Source organism: Piliocolobus tephrosceles, chromosome 10 (assembly GCF_002776525.5).
Source record: "Piliocolobus tephrosceles isolate RC106 chromosome 10, ASM277652v3, whole genome shotgun sequence".
Classification (NCBI taxonomy): domain Eukaryota; kingdom Metazoa; phylum Chordata; class Mammalia; order Primates; family Cercopithecidae; genus Piliocolobus; species Piliocolobus tephrosceles.
In genome coordinates, this window is record NC_045443.1 from 61,288,501 (window position 1) to 61,314,431 (window position 25,931).

The 25,931-nt window shown below is 39.6% G+C and overlaps 1 protein-coding gene and 1 non-coding gene across 2 annotated transcripts; one reads left to right on the forward strand and one right to left on the reverse strand.

The window, feature by feature from the left end:
* Window positions 1-25,931, reverse strand: C10H12orf66 (chromosome 10 C12orf66 homolog). Its single transcript, XM_023225130.2, has 3 exons — window positions 25,641-25,931; window positions 19,459-19,744; window positions 1-3,592 (listed from the first exon to the last, which is right to left on the reverse strand). Exons 1-3 carry the CDS (start codon window positions 25,873-25,875, stop codon window positions 2,776-2,778), a joined length of 1,338 nt encoding a protein of 445 aa, XP_023080898.1. The 5' UTR covers window positions 25,876-25,931; the 3' UTR covers window positions 1-2,775.
* LOC111551275 lies at window positions 7,509-7,613 on the forward strand. The gene has a single exon (XR_002734306.1). It is a non-coding gene; the product is annotated as a U6 spliceosomal RNA (small nuclear RNA).

Consider the following 25,931-nt stretch of genomic DNA (forward strand, 5'->3'; position numbering starts at 1 on the left):
TGCAGATTTACTCTTTTAATTAGCAAAACACAGACTTTACAGAACTCATTACTGTATTTAGAGAATAAATCTTAGAGTAAAATGACTTTGTTTCTTGACTTGAACCAAATTATGTGGGTTTTTTTATAATTAGAAAACTTTATTGAAGAGCTTAAGAAATAATTTAAGTATCAATATTGAATCTTCAAAAACTCCTCCAGTAAGTCTATGACAGCTGCACAGTAATTCATAAATATATTGTCTTAGATTTTCTTAATATTCACATCTGCCTTCTGTTCTTTCAAATTCTTTTTGTGTTTATGCTTAAAGATAGACATACAATTCAAGTATGTTCAGGTGAGGACTGGTTATTTAAATAGCGTATATATGCTTTACATACACCTGTCTCGGGGTTCCACTGAAGCATATATTCTTCTAGGTATTTGGGGGACTGTGTCATTAAGGCTAATGGTGGTTTAATCTAAGAGGAAAAAAATGAAAAAAAATACATGCATACCAAGGAATATTTTTCAGTTTCTTGGCAAAACACAAAAGAGAGGAAAAGTGATTTGACTTTTTAGCTCCAATTGCTTTCAATTTCTTAGGTAAGGTCAATGTAGAATCTGCTGAGATTTTTTTATAGAACCTGAGTGGATAAAATGCAGAGGTAAATCACTACTTTCTATTTAAAGCAAACTGGCTTTTTACAAAGCTTATGACCATTTTTAAAGAAAAAGAAAGGAGGCCAGGTGCAGTGGTGTATGCTTATAATCCCAGTGCTTTGGGAGGCCGAGGGGGGAACCTTGTGTGAGTCCAGGAGTTTGAGACCAGCCTGAGCAACACAGTGAGACCCAGGTGTGATGCCTCATGCCTGTAATCCCAGCTACTTGGGAGGCTGATGTGGGAAGATCACTTGAGCCCGGGAGGGTAAGGCTGCAGTGAGCCATGACTGTGCCGCTGTACTCCAGCCTGGACAACAGAACAAGACCCTGTCTTGAAAAAAAAAAAAGGAAAAAAAATGTTCTTCCCAGAAAATAAAAAATAGGCCAGAGTTTCTTGGTTCTTCTTCTTCTTCTTCTTTTTTTTTTTTTTTGAGACAGGTCTCACTCTTTCACCTAGGCTGGAGTGCAGTTGCACAATCTCAGCTCACTGCACCCTCTGCCTCTCAGGTTCAAGCGATTCTCTTGCTTCAGCCTCCAGAGTAACTGGGATTACAGTTGCCTGCCACCACACTCATGGCTAATTTTTGTATTTTTAGTAGAGAGGGGGTTTCACCATGTTGGCCAGGCTGATCTTGAACTCCTGATCAACTCCTCATGTGATCTGCGCATCTCAGCCTCCCAAAGGACTGGGATTACAGGCGTGCACCACCGTACCTGGCCGGTTCTTCTTTATTCCGCCAGGCAGTCCACCATGTAGGTGGACAGGCTTCCTACACGGACTCCGAGGGGTTCCCTGGTCTCTGCTGATGTTGCTGGCATACCTGCTGTGGACACCCAGTAAAAGAGTGGCTCCATACAATCATGAGAAAAAAGATGAATGTGACCATTACATTTCACACAGGCTTTGAAGGAACCATCAAACCAGTAACAACTCAATTACTCTGTGTGGCTTCTTTTTATTTTGAATCAATAATCTAGAAGTGAAGGTCTGCACAGCCCATTATGCCTTCACTGATCCACCTACTTCCCATGTACACCTGCTGAAGGAAAGGGATAAGGCAGCATGTGCTAAGATGCAGTGCTGCTTCTAAACACAATTTGTAGGGGGCAGGCATGAAACCCAAGTTCAGAAGTACTTAAGTACTGAGGTGATTACTCAACTATGAAAAGGTCTTTCAAGCGCACAACTGATTTTTAGCAGGTGCAGGGTATGAAGACCTTCATTGTGATTTTATAAAAGTAGGCTATGTTGCATGAGTATCTAAAAGCGGCTGAAAAACCGACTGCATGCTTTTAAGCCTAAAAATAACCCAGGACTAGAGCCAAACATGTACATTTCAGCAGAAAAGTGATAAACAGAAAGCCAAGCGGGTAATATGCTGAAGAATGAAGAAAGCCCACATGATGGCTTATGCTGACTTTAAAACTGAGTGAAACATTTAAACATTAAAGAAGTCAAAACAAATGCAGTTAGGTGTATATATCACCCCAAAAGAACCTATGGCTATTAAAGCTGCCATGAGGATCTTCTAAACTGTTAAAACCTTACTTATGTTATGCTACCAATCTGATTCACCTTCAGTTTCAATAACTGATAGAAATTTCTTACCAAGACCCTCATTTTGGCATCATAAATGTTAACTTGTAGATCAGAATCATAAAACTACTAACTCCATATTCATTTGCTAATTTATGAGACAGAAAATATACAGTCCTTAATTCTAAAAAGGCCATTTAATATCTCACCCTTATTACTCTTCCAAGGAGGGAAACAGAGAGGGTGTCCGGAATTGCAGTAGAACACATTTAGAACAACAGAAAAACATATGGGGGGAAAAAATCCAATAAATATTCAATCTACAAGAAATATAGGAAAATAGGGGGAAATACTGCAACTACTTCGCTGTACCATGGAGATACACGGTAGCCCATGACCACTTCCTGGATTACTCTTTGGACACTCAATTCAATTGGCCTTAATTGCTTATAAAGTGTGCAACACAGGGAGGATCTGTCTTTAATTTAGTTCTGAAAGAGGCATGAGTGGACATAAACTCTAATCAAGACCACCGTAGATCATTAGGGCAATTAAGAACAGTTTCTAGTCTTGAAACCCCTCCACACAAATAACCTGCTAACCTTTGGATCCAGGTTTCAGACTTGCAAACACTTTGGGGTTCTTAAGGGCAAGTGAGAGCTCATTGAGGAAGGAAATAAAGTGGGAGTCTCTCTCAGATTTCTTTGACTCAAAAATGACAACAATGGTAAAGTGAGGTTCCGGGCGGGTTAGGAAGTAGGTACTCTGAACTTTGTCGTCATAGAAGTGGACCACTTTCTCCAAGCTGTTCAGATCAGATGTGCGGTCCGTCATGATCATGATGACATTGGGCCAGTGCATGACTGGCCTGTCGCTGGGCAGAGACACTACAGCTGGATACTGGTCCACACCCTTGGGGGCCTCTCTGTAGGAATGGGGGTGGTGATAACCATGACCCTGAAAACTCTCAGAACCCCTGTTGTCAAAAATTAAGGACACATTGGCAGCGTCGTATTTCCTGATGAAGCTGGAAATCTTTCCAAAAAAGTCTGGGTTAGCTTTTGCTGTCAACGTTTTCATTTCTGAAGCAGTAGTTTGTCGGCTCAGAGCCTCATGAAAGTAAAAGCTAAACTTGGCAAGAAGCATGTTTTTGAGTTTCATCAGCCAAAGGAAAAGGTGTGGAGGCTGCACGGCCTTCTGAGACTGCCCTCCAAACAGATGTTTCTTGGTCTCCCGCTGTTTCTCAAAGATCTGCCCCCAGGTCTGCAGCTTGGTGTGCGCACTGTGTAAATTAACCAGAGACGGGAGGAACTTCCACTCTGAGACCTGGGCCTGGGCTTTCAGGAGATGACACAGGACGTCAACTTCCAGCTGGAAACTGCTTTCCAAAGGACTGAGGATTGGGTGGTGAAATCTAAAGGGAAGAGAGATATTAATAGAGATACGTGGAAATATTACTTCACTTGCCACACTGACATTTTTCTAACCACAAAGCAACAATATGGCCAAACAAATAATATTATGTTTCAGGACAGGGGAAGAAAAGACAGAAGAACTACATGTTGATTTATTTTAAAATTCTGATATAATTTCACCATTTCAAAATTATGTCAACATCATATTTTCCTGTGGAAATAGCCTGAGAATAGTGGCCACTTTTTTTTCAACAACAGAAATACCGAATTAGCTACAATTCATTTTTTTTTTTTTAATTTGTTTTAGACTGGGTCTTGCTCTGTCACCCAGGCTGGAGTGCAGTTGTGCAATCATGGCTCACTGCAGCTCAATTCCTGGGCTCAAGTGAGCCTCTCGCCTTAGCATCCCAAGCAGCTGAGAATATAGGCACATGCTCCATTTTCTGTGGAGACAAGGTCTCCCTGTGTTGCCCAGGCTGGTTGCAAACCCTAAGTGTTCTTCCCGCCTTGGTCTCCCAAAGTGCTGGGATTACAGGTGTGGGCCACCATGCCTAGCCTAAATGAGCTATAATTCTTTCTGAGTGTATTTTATTTATTCTGGGAATTGTATGACTAAAACAATCATTGAAACAAGGCATGCTCTTTTCAGAGTATGGTCCTAAAGAGGCGGAGGTAAAACAAAAAAAGTCACTAAAACATCTATTGAATGTGTAGATGACACATATAAACTCATTTAATGTTCACAGTAATGCCATGAGGTACTAAACCTGTCTTGCAGATGAGAGTACATACTATAAGCTTATATGGAAAACACAGTAGATAAAATAAATGTTTATTAAAGAAATAGAGCATTTATCAGAAAATCCTTATTGAATCCTGGTTCCCAAATTCCCTTCATCTTTAATTACAGTTAAAAACAAAATGGTGGCCAGCCTGGCCAACATGGTGAAACCCCATCCTTACTAAAAATACAAAAATTAGCCAGGCATGGTGGTGCGTGACTGTAATCCCAGCTACTCGGAAGGCTAAGGCACGAGAATTGCTTGAACCTGGGGGGGGCGAGGTTGCAGTGAGCTGAGATCGCGCCACTAAACTCCAGCCTGGGCGACAGAGCAAGAGTCTGTCTCAAACAAACAAACAAATGGTGACCCAATAAGAAATAGCTAACACTTCAATCACTTTCCATTTATCTTAGGATAAAACCCCAAATCCGTAAAAAGGCCGAGAAGGCACTGAATAATGTAGTCCCTTCCCAGTTTGAGCCACATTCTTATTCTTCTCACTTTCTCCAGATATTAATTAAATAACTGAAAATGTAACTCTACTACAAGGAGTTCAAGACAGTAGTGCAATTTCACTTCCACTTGTCCTAGACAAAACGTATAAAAGTTTTTGATGCTGGGCACAGCAGCTCATTCCTGTAAACCCAGCACTTTGGGAGGCAGAGGCAGGTGGACTGCTTGAGCCCGGAAGTTCATGAGACCAGCCTGGGCAACATGGAAAAACCCCATCTCTACAAAACATTCAAAAATTAGTCAAGTGTGGTGGTGTGCACCTGTGGCCCCAGCTACTCAACTTAGAAGGCTGAGGTGGGAAGATCACCTGAGCCCAGCAAGGCTGAGGTAGTGGGCTGTGATTGCACTACTATGCTTGACAGAGGGAGACCCTGTCTCCAAAAAAAGTTTTTGACTATGATCTATAGTAAAAAACACACTTTATATTGTGACCAAGTACCTGCACACATAAATATTATTTTATTTCAATATTTTCTTACTATGTACAATGTACTCTGCTAAATTTCTCCTTGAGTCATAATGTTTTAGAGGCAAAGGAGCAAATAGAGGAGGCAGCTATTACTTCCGCCATTAATACTTTCTAATATATGTTAAATATATTTTATTTTCTACTTGATATTTTCTAATATATATTAAATATATATTTATTTTCTACTATATATATTAAATCAGATTACTAACTCACTAAGTTAACTTTATAACCCATGGATTACTACCTGCTGTTTGTAAAACACTGTTCTACTTCACATGTAATAGTAATGTTTAGAGGGAAAAGAACATGATGTGGGACATCCTCTCTTCTAGGCACAGGGAAAAAAGGGTAAGTTCAGGGACCCTAGACAAGTGACAGCATGACCCATTTTCATCAATACTGTACTTCTTCCTTATTTTTCAGGTCTCCTCCTCAGTCACTTCTCTACAAAAGTTTCTCTGTCTACTTCCAGACGAGGTCAGGTTCCCCAGTTACATCCTCTCATTTCCTAATACCTCTCTCCCACTTCAGTAGTCTGACCATGCAATTTCTCAGGAAAACAGACATATGGCCACCCTAGTTTTAACTCCTCCTAAAGTGGAAGTAATAGCTGCCTCCTCTATTCGCTCTTTTGTCTATCCAGAACATTATGACTCAAGCAGAAATTTAGTCAATGTGGTGACCAACTATGTAAAGATATGAATCCACATCTCTGCCTCATTAACTCTGCCTGCTGGTTATGGGCTGAACGAAGTTCTATAACAGTGGAATAGAATGGCAGGGAGAGTCCTTTCTGTACAGACCACACGGAGCTTTCTTGCTCAGTTTCTCTTCTGAGAAACGCTGACATGCTCCTTCTCCAGAAGTCTACTTCAAGCGCTTACACTCTTCCTAAAGATTCACAGCACCTGCAGAGGCTGCGGAATCACCTCAGCAAGTGATCCCACTGTAAAGGCAGGGGAAGTACTTGTATTTATTGAGCACATAATATGTTCCAGGCACTATGGTAGATGATCTACAGGCCTGAGTGCATTTGATCACTTCATTGTTAATGAGATGGACGCTTCTCACACTATTTTGGCTGCTGGTGAAAAAGAACATGCTGGTTATCAAGTAAACAATTAGGAAAAAAAAAAAATCACAAGTATATCTAGGATTTTTGTTTAAATCTACTTAAATACTAATTAAAAGAATTACAGTTAAGAGAATCCATACTAGGTTGGATATTATAAGAGATAAACCGATTATCATGTGAAATGTCGTTATTCATGTTATCTGCATTTTACATCAACATCCTTCCAGCTGAGGCAGCTAAAACATTGGTGAGATCAAGTCTAATAATATACACAATCCATGGAATACTATGCAGCCATAAAAAGTAACGAGATCATGTCCTTTGCAGGGACATGGATGAAGCTATAAGCCATTATCCTTAGCAAACTAATGTTAGTAGGAACAGAAAACTAAACACTGCATGTTCTCACTTATAAGTAGGAGCTGAACAATGAGAACACGTGGACACAGGGAGGGGAACAACATACACTGGGGACTACTTGGGGAGGGAGGTGCCAGGGACAGCATAAGGGAAAAGAGTTAACGCATGCTGGACTTAATACCTAGGTGATGGGTTAACAGGCGCAGCAAACCACCACAGCACATGTTTACCTATGTAACAAACCTGCACATGTACCCTAGAACTTAAAAAATTAAAGTAAAAAAATAAATAAATACACAAAAAATCAGAAAGATAAACCAGATCTCAAATCTTCTAGCTTACGCGTTTAATTAATTTGGACTTTTCAAACATTACATATTTTAGAATGAACACTAAGAAAGTTCAGGCTGAGAGCAGTTGCTCATATCTGTAATCTTAGCACTTTGGGAGGCCAAAGCAGGAGGATCATTAGGAGCCCAGGAGTTTGAAACCGGCCTGGGCAACACAGTGAGACCCCTGTCTCTACAAAAACTTAAAGTATAAAAATATTAGCGAGGCCTGGTGGAGTGCGCCCATAGGCCTAGATACTTGGGAGGCTGAATTGGGAGGATTGCTTGAGCCTAGGAGGTTGAGGCTGCAGTGAGCCATGATCATACCACTGCACTCCAGCATGGACAGCAGAGTGAGACCCTGTCTTGAAAGAAAAAAAAAAAGCTCACTTCAGCAGCACATATACCGAAATTGGAATGATACAGAGAAGATTAGCATGTCCCCTATACAAGGATAACACTTTTTTAAAAAATCTACTTAAATACTATATATTTTTAAAAATGTTTTAAATGCACACATGCAAAACCCCATTATAGAGTAAGTCTCAAAATCTTTGAATTGTAAGAAAGCCACCTTAGCTTTTAGGCCCCTTGATACTTATAAGCATTAAATATCACACACCTCTATAATCATGGCTATTAGGAAAATCTGCCCAGGAACTAGGAACATAGTAAGACTGTTAATCACAGGATTAACGACATGAAATTAGAGAAAATTCTGGTACAAATAACACTATTGTTATCTTTCTACTGCTTTTGGCTGGAAATCATCATTTATAGGCAATGCTCTCCTTTTTTTTTTTTTTTTTTTTTTTTTTGAGACGGAGTCTTGCTCTGTCGCCCAGGCTAGAGTGCAGTGGCCGGATCTCAGCTCACCGCAACCTCTGCCTCCTGGGTTCACGCCATTCTCCTGCCTCAGCCTCCCGAGTGGCTGGGACCACAGGCGCCCACCACCTCGCCCGGCTAATTTTTTGTATTTTTAGTAGAGACGGGGTTTCACCGTGTTAGCCAGGAGGGTCTCGATCTCCTGACCTCGTGATCCGCCCGTCTCGGCCTCCCAAAGTGCTGGGATTACAGGCTTGAGCCACCGCGCCCGGCCAGCAATGCTCTCCTTAAGAGGACATAAATTCCCTGTCCAAACCTTCAGAAAGAATTCCGAACAAGCTCTTCCATAACATACAGAAAAAGTGCTTAAGTGCTCAACATTTATTAAAGATAAATGTGAATGTTGAAGCTATTTTTCAACCTCAAGAAGAGCTAAAAATTCATGTTAATGTTAGTCTGCCAAGACTTAGAGATTAGCATTATGATGTATCATTTCCCTGTTTCCACTGCCATGTGCCTCATAGCTATTCACAACTCGTATTATAGGAGGCTCTGTTAAATGGTTGTAATCCAAAAATATCCACCTAAGCTACGGCAGCAAGCTTGAAAGAGTCTGAATAGTCTTAATACAGAATAAATTAACAACTATTTGCAGAGATCATCTGCTCTGAGGAAAGGAAGGAAGGAAAAAGGGAAGGAAGGAAGGAAGGAAGTCTCCATAGAATAGAGGAAAATATAAATGAATGGATTTGTGTAATATTCTAATGAAACACTAAACTCCACTTTAGAAACACTGCCTTTCTCCTTTGCAAATCTGCACCATGGAGTTCTTTCCAAAAGGTGTATGTTCTTATTTATTTATTTATTTATTTATTGGCAGGGTCTCACTGCACAGCTCAATGCAGCATGAACCTTCCAGGTTCAAGGAATCCTTCCACCTCAGCTCCCTTAGCAGCTGGGACTATAGGCACACACCACCACACCCAGCTAATTTTTTCAGTTTTTGTAGAGACAGGGTCTTGCTGTTTCCCGGGGTGGTCTTGAACTCCTAGCCTCAAGCAATCCTCTTGCTTTAGCCTCCCAAAGTTCTGGGATTACAGGTGTGAGCCACCACGCCAGGCCAAAATGATAAAATTTTTTTTTCACATTTGCAGAACGTGCAGCTTTGTTACATAGGCATATGTGTACCACAGTGGTCTGCTGCAACCAAAATGATAAATTTTATGTTATGTACATTTTACCATGACAAAACAAAATCTGTAACATCTTTTCATTTAACAATTTGTTTACTAATTCTTAAATACCAATACATTGAAGACATAAAAAATTACCCAGAGATGTGCCCTACTGGACCTTCCATGGCAGAAGGAGGCATTTATAATGAATACAAAGTAGAAACTAATACATTTATTATGAATAAAATAACATTTCAGAGGGAGGAACAATTCCCTTTGGTCAAAAGATTGTGGAAGTCATAGAGGAGATGGCATTTGAATTGAGCCATGATGCTTAAAATAGCTAAGAGGCAGAAACAACTCCAATGCTCACTGACAAATGAATGGATAAAGAAAATATGGTACATACACACAAATGGAATATTACTCAGCCTTAAAAAAAGAAGGAAATCCTGTCACATGCTACAACATGTGTGAACCTCACGGACATTATGGTAACTAAAATAAGTCAGTCACAAAAAGACAAATACCATATGATTCTGCTTATATGTGATATCCAGAGTAGTCAGACTCATGGAAACAGAAAACAGAACAGTGGTTGCCCAGGGCTGTGAGGGGGGAAAATGTTGGTCAATGAGTATAGGGTTTCAGTGAGGTGAGATGAAAATATTCTAAAGATCTACTACAAAAGACTGTGAATATACTTAACACTACTGAACTGGATACATAAACAAAGTTAAAATGATAAATCTGCTGGAGGCGGTGGCCTATGCCTGTAATCCCAGCACTTTGGGAGGCTGAGATGGGCGGGTGCCTTGAACTCACGAGTTCAAGGCCAGCCTGGGCAACATGGCAAAACCCCATCTCTACAAAAATACAAAAATTAGCTAGGCATGGTGATATGCAAGTATAGTCCCAGCTACTCAGGAGGCTGAGGCAGGAGAATCGCTTGACCCGGGGAAGTGGAGGTTGCAGTGAGCTGAGATCAGGCCACTGCATTCCAGCCAAGGTGATACAGCCAAATCTTGTCTCAAAAAAAAAAAAAAAGATGGTAAATTTGATATTATGCATTTTTTTTAACAAAATAGAAAAGCAGTGGGAAGAGTAGGCAGGATTTTGCCATATGAAGATAGGGTCTTGATTTTCCAGCCCCAATCTTCTCCCATTCATGATTCCTCACCCTTTGTTTTTTAACTTTGCAGCTCCTTTCCTACCGATGGAATATGGACTGGGCCACCTAACTTGCTTTGGCCAAAGAGATGCTAACAGATTGGATGCAAGCAAAGGCTTAAAATGTGCTTAGCTGGGTCATACTTTTGCGCTTTGGACATTGCTACTGGGTAGCTACTTCCCCTCCAACCTTAGGCTCAGAATGAACACATGTGGAGCAGACCCACGCCCAAAGCTCACAGTAAAAAGTCAAACCCAGTGAAACAGTGTTAAGCAGAGCTACCCACTTGAACCTTGCTCAGGTCAGCCAACCCTAGTAGGCCTGCAAACCCACAAGTGTAAATTTGGAAGTCTGTTATGCAGACTTATTGTGGCAATAGTAAACTGATACATGATAGAACAATAAAAGGACATTCTGAGCATAAAAATAACAGGATCCTAAGCAGAGAGGTAGGAAATGGCAAATCCTTATGAGGAACATATTGAGTATGAGACTATGGGCTGTTTTTGGACTTCTGCTTAAAATCCTCAATGATCTCTCTCTCTCTCTCTTAAAATCCTCAATGATCTCTCTCTCTCTCTCTCTCATGCAGAATCTCACTCTGTTGCCTAGGCTGGAGTGCACTGGCGCAATCACAGCTCAATGCAGCCTCCACCTCCCGGGTTCAGGTGATACACCTGCCTCAGCATCCCAAGTACCTGGGATTACAGGCACACACCATCACACCTGTCTAATTTCTGTATTTTTAGTAGAGATGGGGTTTCGCCATGTTGGCCAGGCTGGTCTCAAACTCCTGACCTCAAGTGACCTGCCCGCCTTGGCCTCCCAAAGTGCTGGGATTACACGCATTAGACACTGCACCTGGCTCTTTTTAAGTTTCTTTCTTTGTAGTAAGAATTTGGCTGCAATGTAAAGCACTTGATGGGAGGTAGCAGATGAATTTGAAAAGACAGGCTGGGGCACTATCACGGAAGACTTTGAAGGTCTTCACTATTAAAATCTAAGCATGTCAAATGCCTAGGAGAGATTGCATTCCACAGAAATTGCACTACTATTAGTTTTGCTTATTAAATTTTCATTGAGCAATAATTAACCTTGTTAACTATACACATGCAACTAACAAAATGTCTTATTAACAGCCTTATCATAAAAAATCTTTTTTTGACGAAAAGTGGGCATAAGGGCTAAATTGTAGTTCTGCCTTTTGTGAGAAATTTGTGAATTAAAGCATTCAGATCAAGAAAGTGTACTTCCTAAAATGCAAACAAATATATGTAGATCAATTTTTTAATGTTATTTAAATTCTAGCTATAAAATTATTATTTAAGAATTAAAATCGGCCGGGTGCGGTGGCTCAAACCTGTAATCCCAACACTTTGGGAGGCTGAGATGGGCGGATCACGAGGTCAGGAGATCGAGACCATCCTGGCTAACACGGTGAAACCCCGTCCCTACTAAAAAAATACAAAAAACTAGCCGGGCGAGGTGGCGAGCGCCTATAATCCCAGCTACTCGGGAGGCTGAGGCAGCAGAATGGCGTAAACCCGGGAAGTGGAGCTTGCAGTGAGCTGAGATCTGGCCACTGCACTCCAGCCTGGGCGACAGAGCAAGACTCCGTCTCGAAAAAAAACAACAACAAAAAAAGAATTAAAATCATGGAATGGTTTATTATTGCCATACCATAGAGATTTTTTTTAATGTTCTAGAATGCATAAGTGATGGCTCTCTTTTTTCTTTAAAAGTATTATTTCTTAATATTATAGTCTTGATTTAGGAGAGTAAATATTAATTTGTATTTACAATCTATCTTGCAAACTTGTTTTAACTATGAAACAGAAAAATTAGCCAGAATTTTCTTTTATATCCACAAAACAATAAATAAATGTGTAAAAACTTCTGCAGAATCAGAAAATGTTCCATTGGTGCTTCTTTGGAAAACAAAAACAAAAACCCAAGTTCTACTGCTCCTCAAAAGTACTCAAGGAACAGCAGATACTGTGACCTTATAAAAGCTAAGTTCATATTTCTTCTGCTAAATGGCACACGATTAAATTTATATAATAATTATATTATTAATATAGTTCAATTTGTTAATAATTCAATTTGAAATGCAGAATCACAAATGACTGTGATTCCTAAACAAGAACTTATATATGCTTAATAATGTTATAAACTGGCCAGGTGCAGTGGCTCACACCTATAATCCTATAGGGGGTTGATCATCTGAGGTCAGGGGTTTGAGACCAGCCTGGCCAACATGGTAAAACCCGGTCTCTACTAAAAATACAAAACTTAGCTGGGCATGGTAGCAGGCACCTGTAATCCCAGCTACTTTGGAGGCTGAGGCAGGAGAATCACTTGAACCCAGGAGGCGGAGGTTGCAGTGAGCTGAGATTGCACCATTGCACTCCAGCCTGGGCAACAAAAGCAAAACTCCATCTCAAAATAAAAGTTATAAATTTACCAAAAAAGGAAGCCTTTTTTAATACCATTCTACTGTGAACATAACTGGCTTTCAGAAGAAAAAAACCAAAATATACTTTCCATTCATCTGTGAAAGCAGACTAGACATTGCAATAACTCATATAGGATCTACATGTTAAATCAAGGCCAGAGGTTTAGATTCCATGCTATTCATTACACTCATTAATTTTTTAATACAAAGGCGTTTCAGCATTTGAAGCATAGTACTATTCACAAAATTTGTTAGAAGAGTTCTGACATGGATCAGCTACACTGGGACATTCCCTGAAAGATAAATGGATCCTTTGGGAAGAGGTTTAACTTTTTCAATACAACAGAATACCAAAATATGAATTATTTCTTTAGAACACTGAAACCATAAAAGAGAAATGTTTGGTGCAGCACAGATGCCAGATCAAAAAGTCTACAGAAAAAAGCACGTTAACCTAGCAAAGGGCAAAATCATGTTAGTTGATACATAAAGGAATCCCACTTCCCAAAGAAAATCATTATACAGAAGGTCAACTTTTCAGAATTCCTTAAAGAATTTATGTTGATCAAATTAACCCAAAGCCTCTAATTTAGATCATTTTCAGGCTAGGATGTGTCTGTGATCAGTCATTCCCTATTAATTAGAGAAAGGCCGCATGGGTGGAAGATGAAAATTGTTTAGATGAAAAAAGACATCTCTTGTCCATACTGTAATCCAGGTCCATCCACCTCCATCAATACCCACTCAGAGGATGAGGGTTACAACTAAGAACTGCCCTAAGAACTTTGAAAATTAAATCTGCAGGGAAAAGGAGAAACTCCTAAGGCTCTGGGAAGTGGGGTGTTTCAAAGAAGGTTTACAGATGATAGGGCCTTGGTGCGTGGCTCACACCAGTAATCCCAGCACTGTGGAAGGCCAAGGCAGGAGGACAGCTTGAACGCAGGAGTTCAAAACCAGCCTGGGCAATATAGCAAGACCCTGTCTCTCTGCAAAAAATAAAATAAAATAATTATCCAGGGGTGGTGGCATGCTCCTGTAGTCCTAGCCACTTGGCAGGCTGAGGTGCAAGGATCACTTCAGCCCAGGCAGTCGAGGCTGCAGTGAGCCAAGATAGCACCAATGAACTCTAGCCTGGGTGACAGAACAAGACCTCATCTCAAAATAAATAATGATACCGCACAAATTTAAAATAATAAATACTAATCATTCCTAGGAGACACACACATACACATGTACACACACACATCATTAAGGTTCAGTATCTGTTCTATCCTGGAGTTGACATCTTTCTCTTAGTTACCCAGTTTTTTTGTGTGCAGACCATGTATCATTATCACAGGGAACTTTGAAAACAGAGGTTTCTGGGCACATAACCAGAACCACTAAATTTTACCCTCTTAGGAAAGAGGAGGAAGGGCTCAGGGATGGGTATTTTTCTTAAGCTTCCCAAAGAGCTCAGCAAACCACTTTTACATTAGCATTTGGGAATCACTACATGAGATCTCTTCCCCTTAGGAATCATATCCTTAACTGTACTTCAGTTTTGGGGCTTCAAAAAACCATTTTATTAAAAGAAAACATACTAATCAGATTGGAGGAAGAAATAATATTTCCAAAAATATAAAATTTTTAAATGGTTAAAAAAAGTAAGTGTATATACTTATATGTATAGCCTATTTCTCAGGAATGACAGCAAGAACTTGCTAACTTTAGGTCGGGCACAGCAACTCACACCAATCCTAGCATTTTGGAAGGCTGAGGTGGGAGGATCATTTGAGGTCAGGAGTTCAAGACCAGCCTGACCAATATGGTAAAACCCCATTTCTACTAAAGATACAAAAAAAATTAGCCAAGAATGGTGGTGTATGCCTGTAATTTCAGCTACTTGGGAGGCTGAGGCAGCAGAATCGCTTGAATCCCAGAGGTGGAGGTAGCAGTGAGCCGAGATCGTGCCACTGCACTCCAGCCTGGGCAACACATCTTTAAAAAAAAGAAAAAAAAAACCCTGCTAACTTTAGTTGCGTCTTAAAGACAGGAACTGAGTGGCTAAGGGGAAGGAAGAAGACTTTCCATTGTGTTATACTTTATAAATGTTGACCCATGTGAACATATTACATATCAAACAATAAATAAAAAGAAAATTTAGAATATGTCACAAAAATCAAAGAGCTATGACAATAAAAAATAACAAGCAACTATAAAGAATATTTTGGAGACAACTGGGGAAATCTGAACATGGGCTACGTATTATACAAAGGCAGAAAATCAGTGTTAGATTTCCTGAATGTAAAAACTGTTTTTTTCATTCAAAATTGTGTTATGATTATGTATGGTTCTTAGAAGACAAAATCTGAGTATGTAGGAGGAAAGCATCATCAAGATTGCATTTTACTTCCAAATAATTCAGGGAAGTACAATCATATACAGTGATAAGGCAAATGTGGCAAAATGTTAACAATTTGTGAACAAAGGTGAAGGATAGTTATATGTTCATTGTAAAAAAATTTTTTTTTAGTAATAGCTTTACTCTTAATTACTTCATGTACCATCCTTTTAAAGTGTACAATTCAATGGTTTTAATATATTTGCAGAATTGCACAACCATCACCACGATCAATTTTAGAAAAGTCTCATGGTCCCCAAAAAAGCAATCCTGTGCCCATTAGCAATCACTCCTCCTTCCCCTCCAACTCCTGGCAACCATTTTCTGTGACTATGAATTTGTAGTCTACTTTCTGTGTCTATGACTTTGCCTGTTCTGGATATTTCACATAATGGAAATTATGTGATTTCCATGTGGTCTTTTATGACTAGCTTCTTTCACTTAGCATAATGCTCTTAAGGTTAATCCATGTTGTTGCATGTGTCAGTACTTCATTCCTTTTTATTGTTGAATAATATTCCATTGTATGGATATACCACATTTATTTATCCATTCATCCATTGGTCAATGGACATTTGGGTTGTTTCTGCCCTTTGGCTATTATAAATAATGCTGCTATGAACACTTATGTCAATGTTTTTATGTGGTCATATGTTTTCATTTTTCTTGGATCTATACCTAGGAGTAAAATTGCTGATCACATGGTAACTATGTTCATTATACTATACTTGCAACTTTTTATAGCATTAAAAATTTCAAAATAAAAAATTAGAGGAAAACTTTTATAAAGAAAGAATAGGCTGGACACAGTAGCTCACTCCTGTAATCCCAGCACTTTGTGAGGCCGAGGTGGGTGGATTGCTTCAGCTCAGGAGTTTGAGACCAGCCTGGGCAACATGGAGAAACCCTGTCTCTACCAAAAATACAAAAAAATTAGCCAGGCATGGTGGTGCACACCTGTGGTCACAGTGGCTTGGTGGGCTGGGGTGGGAAGGTCGCTGAGCCCCGGAGGTGGAGGTTGCAGTTTGCTGAGATCATGCCACTGCACTCCAGCCTGGGCAACAGAGCGAGACCATCTCAAAAAAAAAAAAAAAAAAAAAGAAAGAAAGAAAGAATAGTAACATAATAGTATATTAACCAAACTATCTTACACTCAGAAATAATATGTATATATGTGGTTGTAGGTAGCACACAACTCATTCCTAGCAAGAGAATGCAGTAAATGCTTCCTACGTCTTCTGAAGAGCTAATTTATTGACTTGCAAAATGATCAGCAAAGAGCAATTATTTATCTGGACTAGATAAAAAATATCTTGATTTTTAATAACACGCAATGATGCATACAGAAAAGAATATGGGCTCTGAAGTCACACAGGTAAACTGTATGACTCTAAGCAAAGTGTTCAACTTCTCTGGGACTCTATAAAAGGTGTACTATTTTACACCTATACTTCAAATCAGGTAACAGAGAAGAAGGTCTTGCATAGTGTCTGGCACACAGTACTTGCTCAACACATGCTAATTTCCTTCAGAATAGGTATATATAAATATTCCCCCCACCACTACCTTTTCCTACAAGATAAAAAATCAATTGTTGTTCTATTAAAGAACAATGACATTTTAGTTTTCAAACCATAAAACTGTATGAGTCTACTTCCAAGTTGTTTTATTTCTGGCCTTTCGTCTGAGCTCTAGACCCCCATTTCCAACTGCCTGCTAAATCTTTACTCGAAAATCTGCTAGCAACTCACACTCAACTTGCCCCAATTTTAGCTTACTACATTCCTTCTAAACCAGCTCCTCTTCAGTTCCTCTTGTCTTTTCAATTCTGTAAACACTATTATCACTGGAGGGGCAAAACCTAAGTATCATCTTTGACAGCCAGCTCTCATTATTCCCACCATCCTGTTGACAAGACTTACAGCCTTCTTGTCAGCATCTCTTTTCCCACTGTCTTGCAACCATGAGGCCCTCCTACCGCCTATTAGGCTACCCTCGTAGCCTGCTACACTAACCTTTTCTCCTGTAACCTCTCGCTTCACCATCCCATTATACACACAGTGACACAGTAATTAGTCTAAGATGAGAACATGATACTCCCTGTTCAAAACTTTTCATGGTTCCCCACTACTTACCAAATTAAGTAAAAATTTTCAACCTGGAACACAACTATTCACTCATTTCTTCAATAAACATCTATTGAGCATCTATTGTATGCTAGGCTTTGTTGCAGGTGCTAAAGGCACAGCAGCTGTGATGGAGCTCACATTCTAGTTTTTGAGAAAAAGAAAGAAAAAACACCCTAAACAAACAACAGTAACTTCAGATGGCAATAAATCAGGAGAATAAGATTGTGACTAAAAGCAGAATAGTTTTGGTAGGATAGTGAGAGAAGGTTTCTTCGAACCAAGACTTAAAGATGAAAAGACAACTACAGTAAGAACTTTCCAGGGAGAAAGACTTGCAAGTAACAAAACCCTGAGGCCTTTTTGTATTCTGAAATATCCTACCATCTCAAAACACCTGCTGTCTTCTTTCCTACAGTTGCTTTCAAAATCCTATCTGCCATTAAAAGCTCAACTTGGCTGGGCGTGGTGGCTCATACCTGTAATCCCAGCACTTTGGGAGGCTGAGGCGGGTGTATCACAAGGTCAGGAGTTCGAGACCAGCCTGACCAACATGGTGAAACCCCATCTCTACTAAAAATACAAAAAAAATTAGCCTGGCCTGGTGGCATGCACCTGTAATCTCAGCTACTCAGGAGACCGAGGCAGGAAAATCGCTTGAACCCAGGAGGCGGAGGTTGCAGTGAGCCAAGATTGTGCCACTGCCCTCCAGCCTGGGCGACAGAGTAAGACTTCATCTCAAAAAAAAAAAAAAAAAAAAAAAAAAAAAGCTCAGATTCTACATTCTCCATGAAGTTTCCTTGAATATTCCAACTTTGCTCCCTTCCCCCATTCCATTAATCAGATGGGTATTTGCCTTCATCTGGGAATATGAATTAACATATTTCTTTCTCTTTAAGCAAACATATCTGAACTCATATATCCAAAGGAGTGAAATCCTTCAAATAAATCATTTTCCATTCAGTCCAACATACAATTACTAAGTGCCTACTATGTGCAAGGCACTATTTCAGGCTGCAGGCTCTAGGGACACAAAAATAAAACTGAGTAATTCATTTCACTGACTTTCACTCACTTTCAGCCACTCACAATGCTTCTGAAATTCTTTTGGTATTGCTTTTTGTGCCAGGCAGTGGGTGGCACATCACAAACATTCTCATTTCTTTATCAGCAGCAATGTCCTTCTAATAAAAGCAATTTTCCAGTTGATCAACATTTTTTCAAAAATACTTAAATTTGGTTCCAAATAACTGTTTGGCCACTCAAAAATACTTGTCCTCCTTAAAAGTAGATGCCTGCCTCCACTAACAATACTTAAAATGAAATCTAAACTCTATGGCACAAACTCTAAAAGCAATTACAAAGGAGTTTCCAACACATGTTAAATAATGGACTTGTTCAAAGGAATGAGCAGATAACTCACTGATTACTTTAAAAGGGACGACATTTGTTTGAATAATAATTTGTTAAAAATTCACATTATTTTCAGCCAGGTGCATTGGCTCACGCCTGTAATCCCAGCACTGTGGGAGGTGAAGGCAGGTGGATCACTTGAGGTCAGGAGTTCAAGACCAGCCTGGCCAATATGATGAGACCCTGTCTCTACCAAAAAAAAAAAGAAAATACAAAAATTAGCTGGGCGTGGTGGCGTGCACCTGTAATCCCACCTACTCAGGAGGCTGAGGCAGGAGAATTGCTTGAACCCAGGAGGTGGAGGTTGCAGTGAGCTGAGATCGTGCTATTGCACTCCAGCCTGGGCAACAGGGTGGGATTTCATCTCAAAAAAAAAAAAAATACACACACACACACACACACACACATAGAGAGAGAGAGATTCATACTATTTTACTATGTTACAATTTGGTTTCCAGAAAAAAGAAATTCCTATTATTTTATATACAATTCTCTTGTTGTATGAACTCTTTCCTAAGCAGCAAAATCAGTTGTAATACAAGTTTTATGATTACTTCATTCTCGGTCTTTTGCTATGGCTTAGCAGCCAGTATAGTGTTAATAAGACCAATGAAGGTGCGTAATGTATACCTGTTGATGAATGAATATGCACAAAATGTAATCCAGTTATTTATTTCACAGTTATTTCATCACAGATTTTCATTAACAGTGTGGAGAAAAACTCTTGGGCTTGTGTGGGATTAATAGGACAGCCACGTTTTCTCCCTCCCTCCTCCCCACACTGACCTGGAGCTGTATTTTTTCAGGATGGCATCCAAAAGGCCAACGAGTTCTTCAGCATTGATGAACTTCTGTGTGCTGAGGGTGTACATCTTCTCATAGAAGTCTGCGATCTCCATCCGAGCCTGAACAAAGAAGCAGAGCTGCTCTGACAGGTGGGAAAGGAGTTCTTCTACGTGAGGAGCAGTCCCACCCAGGGCACCACGGCCAGTCACCACCTTCTTCAGCTCATTATGTAAGGAAGTATAGATAGTGCGGATGGAATCCTTCCTGCTGAAGAAAGACTGGCCCCCTGGTAGCCAAAAGACATAAGCACATGACAAGTAAGAAGGAGAAACTGTAAGTATCAAACACCTACCAGCATCCAAAAGCAAAGAATCCAAACCCACTGAGCTCCGTAAGTTTTCATCTACCATATTCTCTGTCTCCTATGATTGAGATACAAATCAATACTTTATGATTCATAATTTCCCTAAGGAAAAAGCTAAACGAATACCTGATAGAATTCATTACTGTAGCAATGGACCTGTGTACGATTTGCTTACCCATGTACCAATTCTCCCCCAACTCAATTCAATGAGGATTCAGATTTACTTCAGAGCATAATTAACCTAGCAAATAACACCAACTGGAACTAAAAAGGCTACCTTTAACATAGATGTATTCAAAACAAAAGAACACACAAATTATGAAACACGATTGTTATTCCTGACATGGCACAATTTTTTGTTTCTGCTTTAGAGTTGTATTTTCCTTTGAATCTTACCTTTTAGATCATACCAGAAAATTGCATACATACATATATATTCCCTCTATGCAAGAAAACAGACTACTGGGATCCCAGGAGAATAAAGAAAATCTTAGCACTCTTGACAGACTGACACTATATGTTATAAATAATACGCACCACACTGTGAATTATTAAGACCAGGAACCAATTATAAATAACCGCTGCTTTAACTAGGGGGCTCCAAAGGAAATCATCAAAAAATAAAACCAGAAACATCTTTTCATAGCTAAAAAGGATCAGATAGCATAGATATCATTTACTCACTTCTGTAGTTATACATGACCAATTATATTTCTAATTATAGAGCCAGGTTCATGGATGTTTCCTCAAGCAATTCTGCACCCACCAAAGGGCCAGAGGCAAGATATTACGAAAATGAAAAGAAACAGGGCAGGTTTAAAACAGTGATTTCTAGGAATATATAAAAAAATCTCAGAGATGGACAAGAGTTTACATTTTCTCTTCAATTAATTTACTATTATAAACATATACCTATAATTAGGAATAAAAATTATTTATCAAGGCATTGTAAAACATCCTCTTAATAAATGAACCATTTCACAATATTGATTTTAATTCATTGCTCGGTTTATGTTTCAAGAAATGAACCTTCTTTCCCTTTCTACTGGGGCAACCAACTTGTCCTAGTTTACCCAGGACTTTCCAGGTTTTAGCACTAGAAGTTTAGCTTCTCAGGAAATCTTTATAAGGTTTTAAAACAAAGTCCCACATCCTAGAAATCCCTCAGCCCTGGGCAAATTTGAACAGTTGGTTACCCTACTTATTTCTGAACCCCAAACTACTGATACTTTGAAAAGTGTTTTTCCAAAATACTGTCTAAACCAGGGGTGTCCAATCTTTTGGCTTCCCTGGGCCACATTAGAAGAATTGTCTTGGGGCACACATAAAATATGCTAACACTAACCACAGCCGATGAGAAAAAAAAAAAAAAATGTACAAAAAATCTCATACTGTTTTAAGAAACTTTAGCCGGGCATGGTGGCTCACGCCTGTAATCCCAGCACTTTGGGAGGCCAAGGCAGGTGGATCACCTGAGGTCAGGAGTTCGAGACCAGCCTGGCCAACATGGTGAAACCCCGTCTCTACTAAAAATACAAAAAAATTGGCCGGGCATGGTGGTGGGTGCCTGTAATCCTAGTCACTTGGGAGACTGAGGTAGGCGAATCACTTGAACCTGGGAGGCAGAGGTTGCAGTGTGCCGAAATCGTGTCACTGCACTCCAGCCTGGGCAACAAAGCGAAACTCCATCTCAAAAAAAAAAAAAAAAAGAGAAAGTTTATGAATTTGTGTTGGGCTTCATTCAAAGCCATCCTGGACTGCATGTGGCTCGCAGGCCATAGGTTGGACAAGCTTGTTTCAAACAGATTGAGTAGCTGGCATATCATTTCTCCAACTAACACCATCAAAATCTATATGGGTACAGGTGGACCAGTTGTGACATCAATATCCCATATGGAACTGTTCCCTGCAGGGTTTGCCTTCCTCCCATACCAATATTCAGTTTAGTTCTGCTGATTTTGTAGAGTGAAGGGTACAACATAAATAGGCCTCTGTGCCCACATCTAGGATAAAACCTCTCAGCTTAGGAGGGTCATAAGAGTGTCATATAAAACCCAAAAGCTGTGGAGGTCTGAAAGACTTGGTTTCAAACCCCAGCTCCCACGATCACAGACTACGTTGATGTGCAAACTACTGAACCACTTTGAGCTTTAGTTGTCATTTTTAACATAAAACTGGTGACAGAGATAAAAAAACAAAATGAAATAACATTTGTATGTATGTATGTAATGTGCCTGGAACAAAGCATATATTCTATAATACTAATCCGTTTCCCTTCTACTTATAACTGATACATCTTTTAAAACTCCTAATAATAATACATAATTGAGCTTCTGAAACTGTGGTGAACTGTGAGCTTCAAGTACTACAAAAAGAATTGCTATCTAGTACTGTCAAACAGGGTGGCCTTGGTGAAAATTTTAACTTCGCATTGAAAAAGGGATGTCATCTGTCTCTAGGACTTATGGGAGGAGAAAAAAAAGGATACCTAACTTCATCAGATTACCCTTATCTGGGGGAATGGAAACACTACATAAATACAAAGAATACCTTTAAAAGCTTATCGATAAATGCTAATCACCAGTATGTGAAACCAAGTAAAGTGAAACTACTACAAGGAAGAGATAGACCATCAACACATTTCTTTCAAACAGTTCTCTTTTCTCAAATCTCTCAGGAACCCAATCCTATCTGTTCACTATCTTGGTCTGGAATATCCAATGGGGTTTTGTGCTGGAAAACAAGGAATCAGAAACATTCAACTTCTTTCTCTTTTCAATATTTTGAATTTATAAAATATGATTACTCTGAATGATTTCTAGAAGGCTCTAGTTATAAATGCTTATAATTTCTCAATATTTCAACAGTTTATCTCATATCATGAAATTTTAAGTGTATCAAAGGAATGTGTAAAACATCTTGGGCATTTTATTCTCCAACTTCTTGCTAATAATAATTTTTAAACATCAGTTCTCAAGTTAAGTCATTTTCTACTATGCTAAATTTCAGCAACCCAAGGTTGAGGAAACTCTCCAGTAATGAAACAAAGAGAAGAAAAGTATGACCTTCTAAAATTCTCCACAGGCATTGGGTCAGCATATTTTAATCACTGATCCTTCCCCAAATAGGTATTATTCTCTCTTAAAGGAAAGAGAAGGAACCAAGATAAGGGCCCTACTTGAAGTTTTTCAGTAACAGGATCAAGACAGGAACAGAAAGCTCCCTGTCAAGGTCTATCCTTTGTCTAAAGGCCCTGCTTGCTTCTTTAATCAGGATTCACTGCTAAGGCCTCAAATAAACACCATCCATAAAAGAGGTTAAAAAAAAGACTCACTTTTTACTTGAAATTTGCTAGGAGAGTAGATATCTTAAGTATTCTCACAATACACACACGAAGGAAGGAAGGAAGGAAGGAAGGAAGGAAGGAAGGAAGGAAGGCAGGAAGGCAGGCAAGGAAGGAAAGGAAGGAAGGAAGGAAGGAAGGAAACTATGTAAGGTGATGGATATACTAAGTAGCTTGATTGTGGTGATCATTTCACAATTTATATATACATCAAAACATCAAGTTGTACATCTTAAATATATATAATTTTATTATCAATTATATCTCAGTAAGGCTAAAAAAAACTTTTCAGAATTATGTTTTAAATTTTTTAAAAGCATGCATAAACTTTTTGTTTTGCTTTCTAAAGAAAACTATATAAATGTTCTAATGAGCAAAGTAGTTGAAGAACATGGGAATGTTTTAAATGGCAACACGAAAGTTTTCTTCTTAAGTTTTTAAGAAAATAGACAGTAAACCTGATAACTGTGAAGTCATATTGTAAGCACAGATATCATATACACTCCAGTACCAAAAAAATAAGTGCTAAGATAAAATTTAAATTCCAGAACTTGTGTTTATGTGTTAATAAGTTATGAAGCATTAAATATACCATTTTCAGTATATTTACTCAGAAGTGAGGAGCCCACCTAGGAACCTAACAGTGCCTGGGCATGTTTCACAGAACCAAATGTTGTGTAGATCACTTTCAAGGCATAGCCCTCATGCTCACCCATGCCAGCTGGGGTTCAAGCAGAACTAATCAATTTACAAATTGAGGACCACTTTACAGAACCCAAGTCAGAGAGAGTGAAGATCTTGCATATATATTCTTACACACAGGCAGCCAGTTCTGTTTACATAAAAACCTGACTCATTCAACTTAAAACTAGAGTAGCAGATTTTTTTTAATGGAGTCAATAAATAGACTTTAGAAAATTCAACTGAACCCACTCAGGTTATATGCACAATTATATGTACATATATATTTTTCTGGAGAGTGAGTACACAGCTTTCATCAAATTCCCATGGATAAGTTAATTGAAAAAAAAGAAAAAGCAAAGAATCATGGCACTTGAATCAGTCACCATTCTCTGAGGTGGGGGAGTCTAAAAACAACTAAAACTGCCTAAATATAACCTGCCTTCAGTATTACAGCTAGAATCCACCCCATTTTCACATATATAAAAAAAAACATGTAGATATACATAAATTATAATTTTCATACATTTTTAATAAGTTATATGAACGCAAACTCAATCTGACAGTTCAAGGGCAGATATTTTGGTTTGGACTCTATCATCTACCCAACACAACTGCATATATAATTCGCTAATCTATAGAAAGGGGAATAATAACACCATAGCAGCAACTGCAAATTTGTGAGAAATGCCATTGTAAAAAGGGGAGAAAAAAATAAGGTGAAACTATCTGACCAGTTTCTGCTAATAAATTAGCATACTAAGTAAGTATGTATAAATCAACATATTTGCTACAGCAATTACGATCTCAGGAAGACCTGTCCCTTGAGTGTTTACTGAAAGCTCAGTAAGACGTACATGGTCACCTTCAGGCAATACAAGGAAAGTAGGGGGCTGGTTAGGGAACGGGGGTGGTGGATCAAAATGAAATCTACCCCAATTTTACATTTCTATTCTCTGTATTTTATATACGTGTCCTTCACTCACATCAGCCCTCATGCTTCTGAAAACTGAAGAGTCTAAAATAGGTCAAGTACTGACTCTAAAATCCCTAGGATTCAAATATATTTATTTGTCATAATTAAGCAGTAATATTTTGTATGCATAATCCATGGCTTTTACATCTATTATTTCCTGCTCATCTACTTATACTTATTGCTTCTACTAGTAAAAATAAGTTGAATCAGCTCTTGAATCTTATTTTCAGAGGCAAGATGTACATGAGGTGCTAAGAGTGTTTACCATTTTCCCCTTAAGTCTCCTCTTACTAGTGTTAGGCATATTTCTTGCCTTTCCTGCCCAGTATTCATTTGTTACTTTAGTCATTAAATATGTATTGGGGGACTATGAAGACGGGGTAGGACTCCAAATGTGACTCTCAGGCTTAACCTTAAGAGGCCACACAACAGTGTTCCGTAATAAAACTAGGTTGTTTTGCAAAGTTTTGCTCTTCTGGCTGCAGCGTCACTAATTAAAACAATGAAGACAAAGTTTGATTAACTTCTCATTTGTGACATCAATCCATGCACGAGGCAAAGGGGCAAACCCTTCAGTTTGGGTCACAGCCCTGCAAAGAGCATCTACCCAGTTCGCCAATCTATCAGCAGCGCAGGCCGGTGGGCGGGGCTTTTGGAAGCCCAGGGAAGGAAAGGAACGGTGGGAGGAGACCTGGGAATGCCGAGTCGAGCCTGCGATTAGAAGTGACACAGAGACGGGAAACCCAAGCCACTGCCGACTGGGCAATATACCCCCTTTCCTTCCTCCTCAAGGGGCTCGGGGGGCGGGGCGGAGGTACCTAGTTTCTGCCCCAGGTAGGTGAGGCTGTGATAGACCTTCTCGGCCGCGGCCAGGTGCGCCAAGGCCGCCAGGAGCGACAGCCAGCTGCCCCCCGCGCTCTTGTTGGCCTCTCGTTCCTTCTCCACATTGTCCTTAGCCTTGTCGTAAGAGAAGATACCCAGGTGAGAGAAGAATGTCTCCAGCACCGCCTGTTCCACCGGTACCGGGGCGGCCAGCGGGATAGACTCCCCCATGCGAGCTGCGCCCCAGCTCGACCCACGTGGCTCTCCTCGGCCTCGCACTTCCGGGT

Bases quoted from the DNA above. Each gene is read 5' to 3' on its own strand.
- C10H12orf66 (XM_023225130.2), bottom strand. From the start codon at position 25,875: ATGGGGGAGTCTATCCCGCTGGCCGCCCCGGTACCGGTGGAACAGGCG. The intron at 19,745-25,640 runs GTACCTCCGCCC...TTTGGCTACCAG, and splicing joins CTACCTGGGGCAGAAACTAG to GGGGCCAGTCTTTCTTCAGC. The intron at 3,593-19,458 runs GTCAGTGTGGGG...TCTTCCCTTTAG, and splicing joins CTGAAAAAATACAGCTCCAG to ATTTCACCACCCAATCCTCA.